The 20,359-nt window shown below is 52.4% G+C and overlaps 1 protein-coding gene across 8 annotated transcripts in view; it reads left to right on the top strand.

Moving 5' to 3' along the window:
* Window positions 1-20,359, top strand: part of CLEC16A (C-type lectin domain containing 16A) — a 203,420-nt gene that overhangs the window by 22,215 nt on the left and 160,846 nt on the right. For 5 of the 8 annotated variants that reach the window (XR_006294234.1, XR_006294235.1, XM_043560531.1 and 2 more), the window contains exons 4-10: window positions 725-873; window positions 3,805-3,910; window positions 5,220-5,225; window positions 5,612-5,735; window positions 9,118-9,292; window positions 10,819-10,872; window positions 14,174-14,287. Coding sequence is in view for 6 of the 8 variants with exons in the window: in XM_043560531.1 (XP_043416466.1) it covers window positions 725-873; window positions 3,805-3,910; window positions 5,220-5,225; window positions 5,612-5,735; window positions 9,118-9,292; window positions 10,819-10,872; window positions 14,174-14,287 (728 nt within the window). In the remaining 2 variants the exon portion in view is untranslated. The remainder of the gene's footprint in view (window positions 1-724; window positions 874-3,804; window positions 3,911-5,219; window positions 5,226-5,611; window positions 5,736-9,117; window positions 9,293-10,818; window positions 10,873-14,173; window positions 14,288-20,359) is intronic. The other 3 variants (XM_043560532.1, XM_043560530.1, XM_043560534.1) reach the window with 1 other exon arrangement.

Genomic DNA, 20,359 nt, shown 5'->3' with positions numbered 1-20,359 from the left:
TTACTGGCTCCCATTAGTGCGTGCTGCTAACACAGGATTTGACAGAGGACCCTCCTTAAATCCCATGTCTGTGACAGACTGCTGTGTGACCTCTGGAAAGTTAATCGACCTCTCTGAATTATTTTACTCTTCTGCAAAACGGGAAGAAGAAGACCTGCTCTGCAGGATCAGATCAGTGCGACGATAATGTAAAGCGCTCAGCCTGGTGCTGGGCGTCCCCGGGAGGTTTAGCTTAAAGTAGCTTTTATGAAACTGTGTTGCCGTATAGGGAGAAAAAAACCCATGTAGCCCTTTGTAGCATTCAGGGATGACAGTATGACTCCTGATGGCAAATGGAGCAGCTTTTAATAAAATATGTTGGTTTTTACCCTTGCCCGTGGGTGGTTTGTGCAAATGCCCACGCACCAACACATCTGCCCCACCCCCAGCTCTCTGGTGAACTTTGTCAGCAATGAAAAAAAAAGTTCAAATGTTTTTTCTATTTGGTGTAGGAGGGTGGGGTAGTCCGGGCCCTACTGTCACGGCTCTTGAACTTTCTTGGGGCTGTGTGTCATGTCTGGCTGACTTCTTTGCTGGTAGACAGGTAAAGCTGCTCCCTGGCGACCCAGAATCTCGAGGGGTTCAAGTACATTCACAGAGTCGTCTGTTACCCAATTTTGTCGCTTGACTTTCCTTCGGCGTGAATTAACCTGTCTTCCTTTTTTTTTTTTTCCCCTCCCTCTAGATTATTTGCTCTCTAATAACTATGTAAATTCTATCATTGTCCATAAGTTTGACTTTTCCGATGAGGAGATTATGGCATATTATATATCATTCCTGAAAACACTTTCGTTAAAACTCAACAACCACACCGTCCATTTCTTTTACAACGAGGTAAGTAACTGCCAGAGGGGTGCGTTTGGGTGGAAAGCTAGCTAATCGGAGGGGCACCTTCGGTCCGGGGGTCTCGTGCCTGTTTACAAAGCGCGTGGGCACTCACCATTTCCTGATTTTTCACAGCAACCGTGTTTGACCTTGACAGGCTTAAAAAAAAAAAAAAAAAAAAAATATATATATATGTATTTGATTTATTTCAAAGTTACCTCTCTGTTTTTAACGTAAAATTCAGTTTGTGCTACTGAGGAACATTGCATTGCAGAAGTGCCTAAAAGTGAACTTGGGATTGAAATGCGGTCAGACCCAGCTTTGCCAATTCCCTGCTGTGTGACCTTAGAGAAGTCTCAGTCCTCTGAGCCTCAGTTTCTTCATCTGAGAAAGGGGATGATGATTTATAGCGAAGGATTTTCCAGGGATCGAATGAAGGGAGATGATGTCTTCGGAGCCCCTAGTATGTACCTAGCTCCTTAAAATCAGAGCTCACACTATTCTTCACAAGCGAATGTCCCTGGTATTCCTTGGGATCATTACTAGCAATTTTGAAAAATAAATTGTTGCCGTTTTCCAATGAAAAGGAGCTTGATAAGGTCAGTTCATCTCATACCAGAAGGTACGGATGCTGGCCGTCCTGGGTCTGATCCATCTTGTGGCACGATCACTTCACTGAGGACCCGGGCTTTCTCCCCTTCCTGCTCTGGTGACCGCACGGTTGGCATCTGTCCTCAGGCATGACCCCTCATGGTCTCAGGATGGCTGCAGCGGCTCCAAACATCACATACTCACATGCCACTGCCCAGAAGCCTGAAGAGATCACTTATTTCCCTTCTTGTGTTCCTTTCTAACTTTCAAAAGCTTCTTTCCCAGAAGCGCCCCCCTCCCCTCCCCACCCAGCAGACTTCCTCTTGTGCCTTCTCGGTCACAGTCATGTCACGTTTCTCTTGCGGTGCATCGGAATTTGGGAGCCACCTGGCGGGACAGCTTGGCTTGGTCTTTCACGAGGGTAGTCACGTGAAGGCTGGGTGGGGTTGGGAGAGCTGCTTCCAGGGTGGCTCACTCAACGTGGCTGACCGTGGGTGGGAGGCCTCGGCTACATGGGCTTCTCCAGCGGCTGCTTGAGTGACGTCACGGCATGGCAGCTGGTTCTCCCCGGAACGAACGATCCAGGAGACCAAGACGAGCTGTAATGCCTTTTATGACCCAGCCTCAGAGGCCACACTCCATCTTTTCCACCGTGTCGTTGAGGCCGCACAGGCCAGGCTTGAGTCCGTGTGGGAGAGGATGTCAGTGTGTGAACACAGGAGGTGAGGATCGTTGGAAATTCCTGGAGGCCAGGTGCTGTTTGCATGGCGGTGTCTTCCTGTTTTTTTAGTATATTTATTCTTTTGAGAGAGAGAAAGCACAGGAGGGGCAGAGAGAGGGAGAGAGAGAATCCCACGTAGCCTCTGTCCGCGCTGTCAGCCCAGAGCCCAACATGGGGCTTGAACCCACGAAACGCGAGATCATGACCTGGGCCGAAACTGAACGTCGGACGCTTAACCCGCTGAGCCAGCCAGGCGCCCGAATGGCAAGTGTCTTCTGATTGGTGGTCACTTGCACTGCCCCGCCTCTCTTTGCAGTCAGATCATAACTCTCAAACGTACCTTCGGAGTCTGTGCAAACTCCATCCAGCTGTCCCCACATGATGCGGCATCAGCCTGAACCCCGATTTTCCTTGTGTAGTTTAAAAGTGGGGAAGAATTGGCCTCAAAGGGAAGACACACTAGCCGTCAGCCGCCAAATGTGTGGCAGTTTGAGAAATTGACATGTTGTGGCCCTGTGTCTGGCAGATAGTAGGTGCTCATTAAATGTGTCCAGAGACACGTGGATGAGATTTGGGTTGTCCTGGCAGCTCTCCCAGGTGGATGAAAATCTACCTGTGAACTTCAGACCAGAGAGAGTGTACCTCCGCTCAGCTGCAGCTGGGATTCTGGACACCAGGGTGGGAGGGCAGGACTCTGGGATTCCTGGACCCGAGCGATTGTTCTGGAAGAACATCCTTCTGGTCACCAGAGGAGCTGCAGGGGCCTTATTTCTGAGGTGGGCTCCCTTTCCTCTTTCACGTGGCCCAGTACTGTAGCCACCACCTGCCACGGATGCAGTTCTGGTGCTCACAGTGGCATCGTCCTCATTTGACAATTGTCACGTTGCTGTAGGTTGGCTCTTGCTTCTTCCCCACGCTCCCGCCCACCGGTGCCCTCGGAGCATGCTTGGAGCCAAGTGGGAAACCTGGCCAGAAGCGGGGAGCAGAGCCCACGCTGCTTTTCTTAAGGCTCCCGCAGCGGAGTTCCAGGCTTCTGGACGGTTTTGATCCCTTCCCATGATCCCTTTCTCATGCCAGCTGATTCCCGAGACCCTCTTGCTCCTTGCGAACGTGTGTAGTTCTAGTATTTCTAGACAGAGAAATAGGTAACAGCCAGAAGAGATTCCGAATGTGAGGAAAACCTCACTCTTGCCTTTTATCCGTGGAAGTGGCATCTGATGGTAGGAGCTAGCATTATGGCTGAGTGCTTGTTGAGGAGGTCCCATGGCGGGCTCTGCTCGTGAAATCCTCACGTTGAATTCCAGCGGCCGGGACGTGGGAATTACGTTCTCCGTGTTAGAGACGGGGAAACAGAGGCTCAGAACTGTTACAGCACCCAGCTGAGAACTGGTAGAACAGGTCACAGGCCCCGGTCTGGCATTGTTGGACTCCCCCCCACCCCCCCACCCCCTGCTTTTTTTTTTTTAATGTTCTGGGATGGTCTCACCTCCCCGTCCCTTCCCACATTCCCCACCGGGGGTGAACCCCTGGCCTAAGGTTCATGGGAGTCTGATAGGCTTCAGAAAGCTGGGTGGGGGCAGGCCTGCCCTATGGGCTCATAACTCATCTCTGGTACTTTTTTGTTTCAGCACACTAACGACTTTGCCCTGTACACAGAAGCCATCAAATTTTTCAACCACCCCGAAAGCATGGTTAGAATTGCTGTAAGAACCATAACTTTGAATGTCTACAAAGGTAGGCCTTCTTAGGAGCTCACGCCTTGTCTGACTTCTGACTGGGGCTTGCTCCCATGAGTCTGCATTTAAAATCCTCTGGTGGCACGGGGAGCTCCGTTATTACGGCTCGGGTTGCATGTGTCATGCAAGGCTCGTAATCGTGGGACATTTAACTGGCCCCTTGGGTGAATTTTGTGCCACTCTCTTGGTGCATACTCAGTTCTGCATGCTGAAGTCTTAGACCAGATGCACAGTACTAGTGATGTCCTAAGAAAGGCACAGGTGGGACTCCAGCTGCCATGTGATAACTAGAAAAGGCAAAGCTGCCTCTTAAACGTTATATTTACATTTTTGTGTCTCCTGCGGTAAGATTTCCATACGGCCCTGGGGCTGTGTTATCTTGAAATAACATTTAAATGAAGCATTTTGTGCTTCATTTTGTGTCACCGACAGCAGGGGGCAATATCGTATTCGCAACTGACTGCAAAGCCCAACAAATTCTCCTCTCTTCAAGATGTGCTTAATGCCCACAACATCCCCTCCAGAGGAGGCCCTTCCGCGGGTTCCTGCCCGCATTGGCATAAAGGGCGGCTGGACGCAAGTTTCCTGGCCTGGCACCGCCCGGGGAGGGCACGCCTTCTCTGTGCGACCCGGGGGTTATTTCCCCGGTAGTCACCACACTGGAGCTGGAGCTCCCATTTTCTCAAAGAATAAAGGGCTTTGACCTTCACGAGCATGAGTCATGACGTTATTACTTGAGATGACCCTTACTGGGGTGGGGAAAGGTCCTGAGGGACTCACTCCAGCCTAAATTGGAGAGTGTCTTTAAGAATCCAGTGGGGGCCCACCCAGGGTCGCAAACTGAGGGCCTGAGAGCCGGATCCAGCCCTCAGACATGTTTCTATTGGCTAAGGTATTCCTTGACAAGATGTATAGTTGCCCGTATTTAAACATTGGGAGATCTCGGGTAACTATCTGCATTTCTGACTTGAAAGAGATTTGGCCCTTCTGGGCCCACAGTCCCGCAGAGCAGCTGCGGTGCCAGTGAACCGGGCTCCCCGGTTCACACACTGGGCCTCCCAGCCCCACTCACTGAGTCCCCGGCCCACCCAGCAGGCTTCTGAGTTTGCGCCCTGGTCCAAGCCCCGGTTCTGCGGCCCCCTGCTCTCTCTCCTCTCTTGTTCTCTTCCAGCCTGTATCTTCAGACACCTTCTGCCCAGCTCTCTGTTCTCTGAGCAACTGTCTCACCATCCCAGTTCTTAACCCTGTTAACTGTTGTCTGTTTTTTGCTTTTCCTTCAATGACGATTCCCGTGTTCCTTATTCCAGTGTCATGTAAGTTATTAACTTCTGGTTTTCTGCTTTCTTAACTTATCCTTACATGTAAACACAGGAAACTTGCCTGAGAATGGCATAGTTTCATTGTAGCCAAGCTAAATGCATTGCTGAGAAAGTAGGCTTTCTAATTGCACTATTGAGGTTTAGCCCAGTTAATTGTATTAATTATAAAAATAGCATAAGAACTGCCTTGATGAGCATGATTTCATGAATGAATAAGCTAACCATTTTCAAGTATTCCCAGGAAAGACAGAAAAGGTTCAGATGATAGCAGAGAGCTTTTTCATTGTGGTTTTCTTTTCTTTTCTTTTTTTTTTCAAATCTCCCTAAGTTATTTTTGGTGGCTTGACTTTTTTCCCTTGTTCTTTTGTGAATTTTCTCAGTGGATAACCAGGCCATGCTGCACTATATCCGAGATAAAACTGCTGTTCCTTACTTCTCCAATTTGGTCTGGTTCATCGGGAGCCACGTGATCGAACTCGATAACTGTGTGCAGACCGACGAGGAGTAAGTGACCACCTGGGGGGCTTATCAGGCAGACAGAGTGGTTAGGCGAGATTTCCGTGTTCATTGAGGAAAAGTAAACACTAGAGCAAAGTTCGCCCACCCTTGTGTAGGCGGAATGTGAACTTCCATAGGTTGAAAGGTTCCTCGCACCATTCCACTTTTTGTAACGGCGGGATGTTAGAAACAACCCGCAGACCTCCTAGAGGGGAAGAGGACCGGTAAGTTCAACACCCCCATCGATGGGGTGCCAGGCAGCTGGTAAAAAAAAGTAAGACGACCCGTCACCTGGTGGGCAAATAAACAAAATGCAGTCCTTGCAGGTGGCGGAGTAGTGCCCGGGAGTAAAAAGGGACAGAGCTCTGGCACGTGCTGCCCCGTGTTTGGACCTCGGGAGCATGAGGCTCAGTGAGAGAAGCCAGATGCAAAGGACTGCGTTTTACCTCACCCTGTTTTCTTTTGTTTTATTTATTTTCATGAAAAAAAAATTTTTTTTAATGTTTATTTTTGAGAGAGAAAGCATGTGAGTGGGGGAGGGGCAGAGAGAGAGGGAGACACAGAATCCCAAGCAGGCTCCAGGCTCCGAGCTGTCAGCACAGAGCCCAATGCGGGGCTCGAACTCACAAACCACGAGATCATGACCTGAGCTGAAGTCGGACGCTCAAACGACTGAGCCACCCAGGCGCCCCATATTTTATTTTATTTTTAGAGAGCAAGAGCCCGTGCAGGAGTGGTACACCGGGGAGGGGCAGTAAGAATCTTAAGCAGGCTTTAAGCTCAGCATGGAGCCTGAGGTGGGGCTTGATCTTATGACCCTGAGATCATGACAGCCGAAATCAAGAGTCGGACACTTGGCTGACTGAGCCACCCAGGCACCCCGTGTGACCCCGTTTAAATGAAATGCGCAGAACAGGTCAGTCTGTAGAGACCGAGGATAGACTAGTGTTTTCCCAGGGCTGGAGGAGCAGACTCGCAAGGGGAAATGGGAGTACAGGGCTTTTTTGGGAGGGGGGGTTAAAAGTGTTCGAGAGTGGATCGTGAGGATGGTTGGACAGCTGTGTGAATGGTATGCGGATTATAGCTCAGTAAATCTGTTTAAAAACAACAACAACAACAACACCACACACAGGTTAGGGTGGTGATTTGGGCCCCAGAGCGATGAATACAAGTTCCAGAGCAGGATTTCTCCGTTTCGGCGGCACCACTGATCTTTGGAACTGGGTAACTCTGTGTCGTCGGGGGTCGTCCCGCACAGAGTAGGATATTTAGCGGCCTCCCTAGCCTCCGCCCACCAGATGCCAGGAGCACCCCTTTTCCAGTTGTTTAAGCCAAAAATGTCTCCAGACATTGCCAGATGTGTCCTTCAAGGCAAAATCACCGCAAGTGGGCAACCCCTGCCCCGGAGGGACAGCTTAGCAGAGAGACCTGGTGAGAGGCACACCTAGGCAGGCTCAGGATGACAGAGGGATCCGGGAAGGAGGGGTGCTGGAGGAGGGGCCCAAAGCCATAGAACCGTAGCTCCCAGACTGGGGAAGTAGTGGTGGATCTGACGGGACATTCGGGAAAACCAGGACCTGTACAGAGCTGAAGAGTCACAGATGTGAGTGAAACATAACGTGGCACTTGATTCCAGAAAAGACAAAAAGTCATTCCAGGAAGGAAGTGGACTCCTTGTCCTCTGCGTGGCTCTCCCGTGAATGGTTGTGATGATGTCAGTATCAGTTGTTGGGGCCGGGTGGGGGGGGGGTGGGTAGGGAATGCAAAGTGTTCCGTCCTAACAGAAGGCCACCATGTGATATTGAAAATGGCTCAACTTCAAAGTAGAAGACTCTGCAGATTGTAGAGGTGGAGGAGTTGGGGGGTGGGGCGTATCCACAGAAACAAGTAAAAAGTTAACACCTGCCTTCTCTGGAGGTCAGGCAGGGGTGGGGGAGGTTGGGCTAGGGCTGCTGTTTGTTATTATCAGCTTATCAATACCATTAAACTTTTATTTGTATCTTATTTTATTTTTTGAGAGAGAGAGGGTGCAAGTGAGCAAGGGGGAGAGAGAGAGACAGAGAAAGAAAGAGAGAAGCAGGGCTCGAGCTCATCCACTGTGGGACCCAAACTCACGAACCGTGTTGTCATGACCTGAGCCAAAGTCAGAGGCTTAACGATTGAGCCACCCAGGCGCCCAATACCATTGAACTTTAAAAACCCATCTGCATGTACTTTTCAAGGTAAAGGTTTAAGACATGAAGTACATCAACTCTTCTGCTAAAGAAAAATTCCCACAGCATCTTTTTAAATGGGGGAAAAGGTTGCAAAACATTGTGAATAAGTATTGTGGGTCTCAGCTGGGTGGTGGGTTCATAGGTAATTATAGTACTATTAGGCTTACAGGGTGTATTTGCTATAAATATTCGGGATGTATCTTGTTAAAGTATGCTACGGAATAATTATTAAAAGTTACATAGAAGAAAAATTGATCCTATTATTTTTTTTTTTTTAAAGCACATTATGTGGCTTGACGGATAGATATTTAACACACGCCTTTTAGATGTGACTCTACGGAGGCATAGACACAGGGAAACCAGACTGTAGCGTCCCTCATTGACAAGTCCCCAAATGTTCTCTGTTAGTGGCGGGACTACAGGAGACCTTCACGTCTTTTTGCTTCTATTTTCTTCTTTAATTTCAAGCCTTCTGAGATGGTGGTCGTAATTACGATACAAACATAATGACTTACCCCAGCCCCGCTGCCCCTTGCAACAGATGCCAGTTTGGAGGGAGTGTAGGTGTGCCGACGAGCTCTTTCTGTCCTCGGCAGGCGTGCGGCTGACAACCTGAGAGGCCCAAGCAGTGTGCTTGTTGCTTTACTGAAAGGAGACAGAGACCTCTGGGGGCCTGGGGCTGGGGTGTCCCATCCCTGCGCTGTGCCCCATGTGTAGCCAGGGCCAGGGGGGTTGGATGTGGCCGCCGAGGCCTGCTTTTCTCCCTGGAACCCCTCGGGAGCATTTTCGTCATCCGGGATTTATTGCCGCATTAATACTGCTTATCTTGGGAGGCAGGGGGTCTTGCCACATTGAGTAGTGGTTGCTCTTGTGGAATGGCTTGCTAAAGGAGCTGGGTTTTGCTTTATTTACCCATTTTGTTTTGGGTGGTGGTGGTGGGCGAGTTGTAGGGAGGCCCCCAGAGGGTGGGGGGATCCCAGGAGTCCCCTGAAATCGATCGTGGTGCACCTGCCCATTTTCACTTCGTGCATGCCGCTGGGAGGGCCGCTGTAAGTGGCTCTTGAGCCTTCGTGTGTTGTATGAATATTTGTTGTGTGAATGAAGCACCCCCAGTGACCTCCACGGGCTCTGTGCTTCGGCTTCCCGGCTAAGGCTGTCGTTTTTCCTGGCAGGCACCGGAATCGGGGGAAACTGAGCGACCTGGTGGCCGAGCACCTGGACCACCTGCACTATCTCAATGACATCCTGATCATCAACTGTGAGTTCCTCAATGACGTGCTCACGGACCACCTGCTGAACAGGCTCTTCGTGCCCCTCTATGTGTACTCGCTGGAGAACCAGGACAAGGTAGGTCTGGGCGCCTGGCCCCGCCGTGCCTGTGGGCTGTGGGCTGTCTTCAGAAGGGGAGGAACGGTCACCTTGAACAGGACCAAGCTTTGCCAGCCACCAAGGCTTTGAGCCCTAGAGAGATTCCTTTCAAAGCGTCCTGGTTTTCTGTTCCTTTCCTTTTATTTCCTGGGGGTGGGACGGTTAAGGTGGAGAGAGAGGGGTGGAAGGGAGTGTGTTTGAGGGTGGGGGCTGGCTGTAAAAGTGAATGAGAAGAGAACACTGACAGGAGAAGGAAACAGGAAACCTCTATGAATTTAGATTTTTGGTTTCTGTTCATCCTTCTCTTGGGGTGTTCTAAAGCCTGGTAACTTTTCCTGACGGTCGCCAGAGCTCACTGATCTGCAGAAGACCCAGCCAGCCCCAGCACTTGCACATGATGGGTGGGAGGTGAGGGAGCGCCCTTAGGGAAGCAGCCCAGAGCAGGGACTGCCCGCAGTTAGGCTCAGCATCCGGTGTGAGTGTTGACAGGCACGTCCTCTGGGGCCCTCTCTCCATCTCAGGGATTCTGGCTCAGAGGGTCTGCAGTGCACCGGCAGTCTGCATCGTGAACCTGTCCGCCACGTGGCTCTGAGCTGGTGGCTCTCAGGTCCCACCGTGAGGAATTCTGCCCCGTCCTTCCCAGATTTCAGGGGCAGAGGCCTCCACAGGAGGCAGGATGGAGTCGGCTGGTTACTCTGCGGGGGCTCCAGCCTCTGCACATGTGCCTCCAGGGCTTGGAGCTTTCTTCTTGGAGGTGGAACATGGAGATTCTTCCTAAGAACAAATAAATAAAAAAAAAATTGCAGCCCTAACTGGATCCGTCAGGGGCTGTGCGGGGGCGGGGGCCGGGGCCGGGGGTGGCAGAGAGAAAGCACAGGACTTGGAGTTTGCAGACCTGGGCTCACATTCTGCTTCTTCCCTTTCCTCACTCTGTCACCTTGGACAGGGCAGCTGACCTCCCCCTCCCACCCCATCCCCCACCCCCCGAGCGAAACGAGGGTCCTGAAGGTCCTCACAGGGTCGATGCGGGATGGAGCACAGTGAAGTTCAGTTACCAACGCGGGGTTTTTCCTAAGCCACAGTGCCCCGACGCCTCCCTGCCCCATTTTGAACGCTCTTCCTGAGAGCAGGCCTCCAGAGGCCCGTCCTGCCAGCCAGCCACTCTGTGCCCCAGCTGGGGCAAATTAACATTCCTGGTAATTTAAGGGGCTCATTTTTCCCCTGGACCCAGGCTCTAGTCCGTGACTAATGGTGAAGGACTTCTCAGGTAGAAAAATAGAGGCCTTGAGACGGTGCTGGATGGGATCAGGTTGCGAATTTATTTTGCACAGTGGACTTCTGACTGGTACCGGGAAAGAACAGCCTTAGGGTCACAGAGGAAGTGGGGGACGGGGCGCCTCTCCTCAGACAGATGGCTTTTGGCTTCATGTCTTTTGTGCTGCTCACGTGTGTGACCAGGACCTCTCTGTCTCTCTCTCTCTCTCTTTCTGCCTGACCTTCCCTAGGGAGGAGAACGCCCGAAAATCAGCCTGCCGGTTTCTCTCTACCTCCTGTCGCAGGTATGTGTCATCATTTGTCTGTGTCCCCAGCCACATTTGGGAGTCCTTTGGAGGACCGGGCCACGTCACCCTGTCTTCTCTCTGTGTCCCGTCTTGAAATGAAACCATAAAAGGAAGGGTGGGGGGTGGTTCTACTTTTCAGACGCTGAGTAGAGGTGCTGCTATCTTCTTCATGGTAAGAGATGGAAATTGAAAGGAAAATGGAAAGTAAATCAAACCTGGCCCTTACGTACTTGGTTTTTACCATGGGGACTGAGGTTTCCACACAACCAAGGGGCGTTCGGAATACTCTGGAAATGTGGACGGCATGGGTGTTACTCATGGCGTTTTGAAATAAACCCAAACGGCAAGACCCAGTGCGTGTATCTCTCTGCAGCAACCTCCGTTGAACGGATTTCCACTAACGAGGCTGTTTTCAAAGGCTTTTGTCCTGGTTGTACTTCCCAGATTACCTTCTGGAAGGTATCTTGTAGCAGCCTCCGTTCCCAGATTTGTGTCTTGAGCCAATTTGTCTGCTCCCCCTCCTTAAACAAGTGTGTTTCCTTCTCGTAATTATTTAATATTTACAAGAAAGGAAAAACTCCATGGTGACCCAGTTACATAACTTTAAAAATATTTTTATTACAAGCAGTCCAGACTTTCAGGCCATCTCATTAGACTGTCAAATAGTCAAACGTTTGACCAGAGCTCTGTTCCCACTTCTGCAATGGCACAGGTATTTATTTGCTTTGCTGAGAGAAAGTCCTTCTAACTTGGTCCCTGGGCCGTTTGGAGGTGGAGGACTGAGGAGAGAGAGAGAGAGAGAGGCGCGGCCGCAGCCTCCCCGTGGAGGCTAAGCCAGTTGGGGTCCGTGCGTGGCCTGCCCCTTTCTCCCTCACAGAGTCTTGTCCTGGGGGCTTTGTGCTCCGAGCCCTGTGCTGGTGCCCTCTCCTTCTGAATGCCTCTCCGTGCAGCGCAGCTGCGTGCAAACCCCCACCTCTCCTGGCACCTTCCTCTGCCGCCTCATTACAAATCTGCCCGAATCTCCTGCTTGGCGTTCTGGGAGTCTGGCAGGACCTGAGCAGAGAGACACTCAGCCCCGGGAATCCCATAGAAGGCGCTCCCAGGACCCTCTAGCTGTGGGCGCGTTGCACAGGTGGAGTCCCTGTGAGGAGTGTGGGGTCAGCGGTCGCCCTTTCTCGGAGAGCCCCTTACCTCCTCTTTTCTGAGCGAGGGCCTAACAGCTCAGGCACCAAATTACTCGTTTGAGTAGCTCACAGAAAGCAGACTTGTGAGCCGGTGCTCCAGGGCCCGTTCTCCCTGTTCCTTCCGTGGAGCTTTTCAATGTTGTCGCCCAAAATGCACGAGAGCCTCCAAGGGGGGGCAATGCCATGTCCCTGATCCCTACGTCAGAGCATCCTTACGTGTGATTTGACAGTCAAAACTGCAAAACCAAGAAAATTCCCATTGACGACATTAATTTAGTGTGGCCGGGGATGCTGTCCTTCAAGAAGTTTCCCTCTTACCTCTTACCCCTGTCCCCTGATCCTGCTTCTCAGACATAGCAGCATTTCAGCGTTTGGCTTTGCTGGGTTTTTTGTTTTTTGTTTTTTAATTATTTGTTTGTTTTTTTTTTTTAATTTTTTTTTTTTAACGTTTATTTATTTTTGAGACAGAGAGAGACAGAGCATGAATAGGGGAGGGGCAGGGAGAGAGGGAGACACAGAATCGGAAGCAGGCTCCAGGCTCCGAGCCATCAGCCCAGAGCCCGACGCGGGGCTCGAACCCACGGACCGCGAGATCGTGACCTGAGCTGAAGTCGGACGCCTAACCGGCTGAGCCAACCAGGCGCCCCAATTATTTGTTTTTTAAACACTGCTTATTTTTTATTTTTTAATTAAAATTTTTTTATTTTGGGAAAGGAAGAGAGCACGTGTGTGCGAGTGGGGGAGGGGCAGGGAGAGAGAGGAAAAGAGAATTCCAAGCAGGCTGCCAGCTGTCGGCACAGAGCCAGACTCGGGACTCGATGTCGCGAACCATGAGATCATGACTGGAGCTGAAATCAAGAGTCACATGCTTAACCGACTTAGCCACCCAGGAGCCCCTAAACAATGGTTTTTTTTTTTTGGTCTTTTAACAGATTTTTTTTTTTTAAGTTAAAAAGTTCAAAACAGGTGAAGACCAAGTTTTCTATCTACTTTTGTTTCTTCTCCTGATTTCTGTCCCCAGAGTCTACTATAGTTACAGGGTTTTCTTACGCTCTTCCAGGCACATTGTCTGCAGAGGTTTTCAACTGGGGGTGATTTTGCCTCCCTTCCTCCCCCACGCCCCTCCAGCATCCGGAGACATTTCTGGTTGGGTCGAGGCCAGAGAGGCTTCCAGACATCCTACAGTGCACACAGCAGCCCCCCACAACAAAGAATTAGGGCCGGATCATAGCGCCAGGGCTTAGAAATCCTGTTCCGTGTGCACGTGAGCAAATGCAGATGGGCGCACACGCCCTTTTTCTGTGTAAATGGTGCACGTCCCACACTGTGCTCCACTGCTGCTGTTGGCTTTATATTGTAACACAAAGTAGCCGGCGTGTCTGAGCCAGCTTTGCGAGGCACCTTTGAATACCCTGATTCCCAGCGCCGTTGTCCTGAACGTTGGGCCACGGGCTGGGGTGGCAGGGCCATCCCAGACAGCCCAGTGCCTTCCCATTCCACATGCTGGCCCGGCCGGGTCTGCCTCTGGCTCCTGTGGCTTCTCTTCCCCACAGCGTCCACACCTCCCGACACTGCCACGGAATCTTGGTGCTCTGAGACCCACCGCGGGGGCCCCAGCGCATTCCAGCCGTGGGCTCTGTGTGGAGACGACGGTTTGCCAAGTCCTGGACGGGAACGAGACTCGCCGGCCCCTTCCTCCCGTATAACTGAGATGTTGGGTCTGTGCCTTCCAGTCTTAGCGTAATCAGATTCGACGCTGAGATGCCTGTGGAGAGGAAGGAGTGTGCTGCTTTGGCCGCCGCTCTCCCACTTTGCTCCACTTCAGTGGGATTTGGCCTCCCCCGGCCATGAGGGACCGTCTTGCTTTGATGCACTTCCTTCGGCTGGGGAGCAGCCAGCCAAATAGGCAACAGTCTGAATGAAGGAGCGGCCAACCCTGGGAGGAGAAAGGCGTAACCGGTTTCTCCTAAATGAGACCCATTCTTTGGATTTTGCTTCACGGGAGTTGCTGTTCAGTACGGGCCCTGGGTACCTCAGCCTGGTTATTTGTGATGGAGGAAGAAGTGGAGAGAGCACACGCTTTAACGCAAACCCGGTGTCTTCTTTCTCACCAGGTCTTCCTAATTATACATCACGCACCCCTGGTGAACTCACTAGCGGAAGTCATTCTGAACGGTGATCTGTCTGAGATGTATGCTAAGAGCGAACAGGATGTTCAGCGAAGTTGCGTAAGTCCTTAGCGTTGGGACCGTGTGTAGACGTTGATAGGCCGTTGCTCGTTTTGTTCGTGCGTGTGTTTCTCTAAAACCAGAAACTGACGTTCTGCCTGTACGGCAGCCATGATGGCGTATAAGCTGGTCTGAGACGCGAGGAACCCGATCGGCGTCTTGAAATGTGTCCCCAGGAACATCTGGGTTTGGGTACTGAGCGGATTTGATTGATCGGATGTTATTGAACGGGAAGTTGTACTGCTCTGGGCCCTGGTCGCGAATCTGTGAGACACTGTTACTGGGACAGAATGAGAGCGCACCTTGACGAAGGTACAAATGCCAGCAGAGACTGGACGGAGAACATCTGTGAATGACGCGGACCCCCCTGGGAGGGCAGTAGGGAGTGGTGGGGCCTGTGGCAAATTGGACAGCACATGCTCTCTGTCAGTAGCTGCGGTTCCTCCCCAGCCTGCGGCTCTGCCAGAACACGGATGCGGGATTGCCTGGTTTCCTCGCGTTTCCAGACAAGCTGGAAATCCTCATTTTGATGCACATGCTCCCCCGTTTTAAACGATCACCCACCTGTGGCCTAAGCACAGCACATCTGCATTTTGTGCTCTGCTAACGGGAAACTCCCGAGACAGGGAGACGGGAGTCACGGCTTCTTCCCGCTTGGCCCCTGTGTATCTCGTCTGTCTTCCCTCCCACCATCGTCATGTGTGCTGAGCGCCAGGCTTCCTTAGTACCGGTCCAGCTTGCCTTTTCCCCTGCAGGCCCCGAGGTTCTGCCCGCACACCTGTACCTTCACCATACCTATGGCCTGGGAGGCCCTGGCTCCTCGTTCCCAGCCGCGGCAGGCGACTTGTCTCACTGTATCCGCTGCAGCTTGGGCCCGGCGGATGTGTCTGAGATGAGCCGGTGTTTCACACAAAGGCTGTTTCATGAGGACTCTGTCCCTGCAACCGGTTTCTCAGGCAGTGGGTAGAAAGCTCCAAGGGCTAGGCTTGCCCTTGGGCAGTCGGCTCTGTTGCCATATCTGAGGAAGCAGGTGACGGAGGATCCCATAGCGTGGGAGGCCAGAACTGCCTGGGGCGCAGTGACAGGGGTCCCTGCCCTTCTGGTTTTTCTGGCCTACGATGGCTTGGCCGGGCCCTTTTGCTGTTGAAGGGAGTCTTAGAGCCTTTGAAAAGGTTCCCAGACACTCTGTCCTTGTCAGTGGTGGCATTAGTTCAGCTGACTTGAATGGGGCCCTTTCACGGCCCCTGTCTGGTCTGTCCCTTCTTTGATTCATTCAGAAAGTATTTATTAAGCCCTTTCTTTGGAACAGGCATCGTGCTGGCTCTGGGGATGTACAAAATCCTAATGGTTTCTGTCTTTTTGGAGCTTTATAGTCTAGTAGGAGTGACAGATGTCGCTCAAATAAATATACAAACAAATGTACTGTCTCGAGTTTCACACGTGCTCTAAAGGGAAGGAGTAGTTTTTGGCGAGGGGATGTAACCTAGAGGGACAGGAGTGACGAGTATTGGACAGGACAGCCTCCCTCACGGGCCCGTGCCACGGCACTTCAGGCGGGGCAACGTGGAGACGACCTGGTGTTCGTGGAGCCGGACAGTTTTCTTTCCAACTTTCTGAAACTCCCTGCTGCTGACCGAATGCGAGGGGTGGAGTGCTGACCCAGCAGAGTCGCAGGGCCTCGAGGGCAGAGCTGCCGATGACCGCCAGCCAGCGGGCCCCCTCAGGCGCATCGTCCTCCCTCCCCCCCCACTTAGGAAACGGAGAGGGCGCGTCCTACTCCGGAGGGCTCTTGGTGGGGATGGGGAGGAAACACAGCTGAAGTGTCCATCAGGTACCCGGCAGGTTGCAGCCTGGCCCTCAAAGCCGTTTGGTTTGGTGTTCGCGGTATTTAACAGAGAGTTCTATGAGTGACCAACGTTAACCGTTAGGAAGTTTCACACAGAAAAAATCTGCATCTCGGGATTGTGTTGCAGCAGTCAGAAGGTCTGGTCCCCATTGTACACATGTTTCTGCTGCATGCTTCTCCGAGGCGGTCCCCATCGGGTCGGCATGTGTTTGCCATCAGACTCGCCCGGTCCCCATCCAGCCTGCTGCACGCTCCTAGGACGTTTCCATTCATATCACATTGGGCCGTGTTGAGTCTCCTTGGGCTTTCTTTTGTCGTGTGGTCTCCATTTCCCAAGATGGCTGCTCAGACTTCGTCCCACAGTGTCTTCGTGTGAGACATTCAGTGACGAAGTTGGACTTGGCGTTCAGAGGGACGGACACAGAGATCTCTGGGCTGCTGGGGTTTGCAGGCTTTCTCATTGCACTTGACTGGCCTGCGGCCACGAGAAATAATCACACCCTTTCGCTGGTTATCCCCCCGTGGTCACATCTTGCCAGAACTCCAGCACGCTGTCACAGCAGGGTACTGGCATTGATGCTTGGGGTTTGCAATTTGAGCAGAAGCAAACTGCAGAATGTTACTGGCGACCGCTCAGCCTGGGATACCCACAGCGGTTGGGCCCTCCAACGAGAGGGAGCTTTCGGGAGACCCGTCCTTTCTCCCACCGGCCCCCTTTTTGGGGACGAAGTTTCTGCCTCCATTGTGACAGACTCACAGCGGCTCGTCGTGGTGGGCGTCTGAACTGAAAATGAGATTCTTTTGAGCGTGGAAGGAATTGCCAGCCCCAAGTGAAAGTGTCTGCCTTCTGCTTCCGGGTATCGCCTTTGCCTGGGTGCAGAATCGAACTGTGTCGCGTTCGGATGACTGCACTTGAAAGTTGGGTGGAGTGGAGGTGAGTCCCCATCGGTGACTCGCTCGATAACAGTCCCGGTGAGACTCACCTTCCTTCCCTCTGAGCAAGAACGGTCTCCTATTGTTTCCTGCCTCACTCGGATGTGGTTTGATCGTGCTTGTTTTAAGTTTCTTGGTCTTTTTTAACCTACTTTCTCCTTCCCGTAATTTGTAGATAAGTTACTGGTATTGCTTCATTTTTACCAGCAGACCTTTCACAAAACCAAACCAAAATTGAAGAGAGAGGAGCAGAGGGAAGAGCGGAGTTGTTTGAAAAGTCTGTAATTTAGGGTTAAATTTAAAACACACCAGCATGGCGAGGTGAATGCCGAGTTGAAATTCGTCTGTGCATTAAAAATCATATGGTTCCTGCTCGGGGATAGTTCTTGCTATAATTCTAATGCAGAGCAGATCAGGTTTCGTGTTGAGGGAAATCGAGTAAGAGAACACTAATTCTGAAACTGCTAACGTCTCATTATTTTTGCACAACGAACATATAGATTAGATTACGGGATATGCATCATTACCTATGGGTACTTGGTTGTTTTGTTTTTTTTTTAAAGAACCTTTTCTCACCCTCCATTTCTGTAGAATAGTTGCCTTCGTCTTGCACTCCTTCGTCCGTTCCTGCAACAGAGATGCGGTGGTGCGCAGGAGAGAGCGCTGGCCTCGCTGGGCTTCCCGCTCCCTGCGAGCGGAGGGGGCCTGTGCCATGACGGGCTTGCAGCCCATGCCCGGGGGCTCTCACTGCAGGAACGAGTGACTTGATGGGTGAACCGGCGGCGGGGTCACCGGGCTCTCACGATGCTGTTCTTGATCACTCTCAAAACAGAAACAGCTTCAGAGCCTGACCCTCCCACACCACCTGCTCAGAGGCAGGCTTTGGGGGAAGAGCGTCAGGGCGAGGTGGTCTTGGTGCTGTACTGCGTTCCGTCTTCGGGGCCAGTCTAGTGGAGTGGACTCTGGAGTCAGACTGCCCGGGCCCCCCAGATCCTGGCCCCAGGTCTCACTAGGTGTACCCCGGGGCAAGTTAGTCCATTGCTCTGGGCCTCAGTTTCCTCCCTTCTCTAGTTAGGTTAATGCACGCGGTGTCCGCTACTTCTCCTAAAGCCTGGCGCACGTCAGGCCCTGATATTAGGTGTTATCGTCAGTTTCTGATGCCGCACGACAGCCCTGCGTCTCCTAGTTGGGGACCCCCCCCTTCCTGGGATGATTAGTGTGGAGGCACACCTAGAGTACCCCTCGGGAGGTGCCTTATGACCAGACACAGAGGCACCGAGGGCCCGGTGTGAGCAGCAGTGGTGACAGTGACAGCACGAAGAGCAAGCTTTGCCATTTGGTGGCGGGGGGCTGACCTGTCTGTGTGCATCCCGGGCCCTCCAGCTCACGTCAGCCCCGGATTCGACCTCCGGAAAGTGCAAGTACATAGCCAGTTCATGGGTGCTCATGTGGTTGGCTGGCCGTGAATTCAGAGTGGGAACTGAGAATCCTGGGCCGGGATGGTTCGTCCCCAAATGATGATGTCGTCTCTGTGGGCACCAGTTCAGCCGGCTGGAATGGTCGCCAGATGATTCTCTGGGGATCCAGAAGAGTGAGCGAGTGCACACCTAAAACATGAGCCGCCGGCTCTCCACAGGACACCTGTCCTTCCTGGGAGCCGGATCCCCTGCTACCAGAACGCTCCGTCCACTCGTGGCCCGTGGAGCTGGTGGCCACGAAACTAGCAGCCTGGCCCCTCTGGCTTCTGTGTTTGTGGAGGCAGTGCGCCAACGATCGACCAGGGCCCCCGGTCACTGCTTGCAGGGCTCTCTCTCCAAACCAGGCTGGACTCCGACGGCCGCCGGGCCTCCTGTGTATTGACTGCATCACGTGGAGTAGCCCCCCTCTGCAGCCCGAATTAGAGTTCCCCTGAATCTTTCGGTGACCCCGACCTTCCCCGTGCCCCCGGTTAATCGTTGCTGGTTCTGAAGGCCACACATTCTTCTTCCTGAAAGCGGTAAGAGGCTTCTGGGAGAGAGTTGATGGCGAACGCTGAAGGGAAAAAATAGACCGCTATGAATCAAGGGCCTTAATTGGCACAGATACAAACATTGCCACAAAAGAATTAGAACTCGTCGTGTCTTGTCCCTTTCTTGCGGGGCCATTGTGGTCTACCCCATAATCCCTGAATGGAATTCTGGCTCCCAGTCGCCACCGTTGGCTGCAAAAGTACTGAGTGATTCATGCGTAAGAGGACGTGACAGAATGAAGGAGAATCCGGAGTGCAGCGTTTCCCACTTACCAAGTATGGTGTTGTCGTGGATGAGAGACCTCTTAGGAACCGTCCTCTTCCTTCTCCTTTGCGGGTGGGGCCGGAAGTCCCCTGGTGTGGGGGCTCATGGAGGGACAGCCTTCAGCCAGGGCTACAGGTGATGGTACCCGGGGCCCAGGGATGCCGGTCCTGGTCCGGCGAGCCAGGGAAGGGCCAAGGGTTCTTGGAATGGCTATACCTTGCAGGAGCCAACAGGGAGAAGACAAGTGGGCATAGGAGGGGTGGGTGGGGGTGGAGGAGATTCTGTGACTCAAACCCTACAGGGCTTTTCTGTGTTCACCCGGCAGCGTGACACAGAGTGGGCAGGGGTGGCCCCAAGGCTGGAGGCTGCTCTCTGGTGTGAGTTATGGCCATGCCGCATGCTGGATGGGGACTGTCCCTAGTCTGCATTGAGCCATTGGTGAATTCTCCCAGGTTTCTGTGAAAATTTGGAAAATCGAGGGTGGGGACAGAAAAATGAGGCACCCACACTTCCGGTGTCTCTGTCCTGGGACTTGGGTAGTTTTCATCAGCCGCCTGGCCCCTATGGCCATTTTGAGGCTTTTAACCAGATTCTGAGGCCAGGTCAGCATTACTTACTCATCTATTTAACAAGTATTTTATTGGACACGTACCAGAGTCTGTTCTAGGCACGGACAGTGCAGGAGGAAGCAGAGCAAAGGCCCCAGACCTCCCGGAGCTTCTCTTAGAGTGGGAAGAGAGAGGGGAACGAGGAAATTATTAGTGGACATGTAGCATGGTAGAATTTGAGGCATGCCTTTGGAAAGCTGCAGCAGGAAAGCTGGGGAGGGAGAGGAGGCAGTGCTCAGAGGCTTGAGTGGGGTGCAGTTCTCCATCGAGCGGCCAGGGTATGACTCACTGGGAAGATGAGCATAGATGTGAAGCGAGGGACTGAGTCATGTCGATTTCTGCAGGGAGAGCGCATTGGCCAGAGAGAACAGCCAGCCCGAAAGGCCCCGAGGCAGGCGTGTGCCTGGTGTGT

Source organism: Prionailurus bengalensis, chromosome E3 (assembly GCF_016509475.1).
Source record: "Prionailurus bengalensis isolate Pbe53 chromosome E3, Fcat_Pben_1.1_paternal_pri, whole genome shotgun sequence".
Lineage (NCBI taxonomy): Eukaryota > Metazoa > Chordata > Mammalia > Carnivora > Felidae > Prionailurus > Prionailurus bengalensis.
This window is presented reverse-complemented; position numbering and strand designations above follow the sequence as displayed.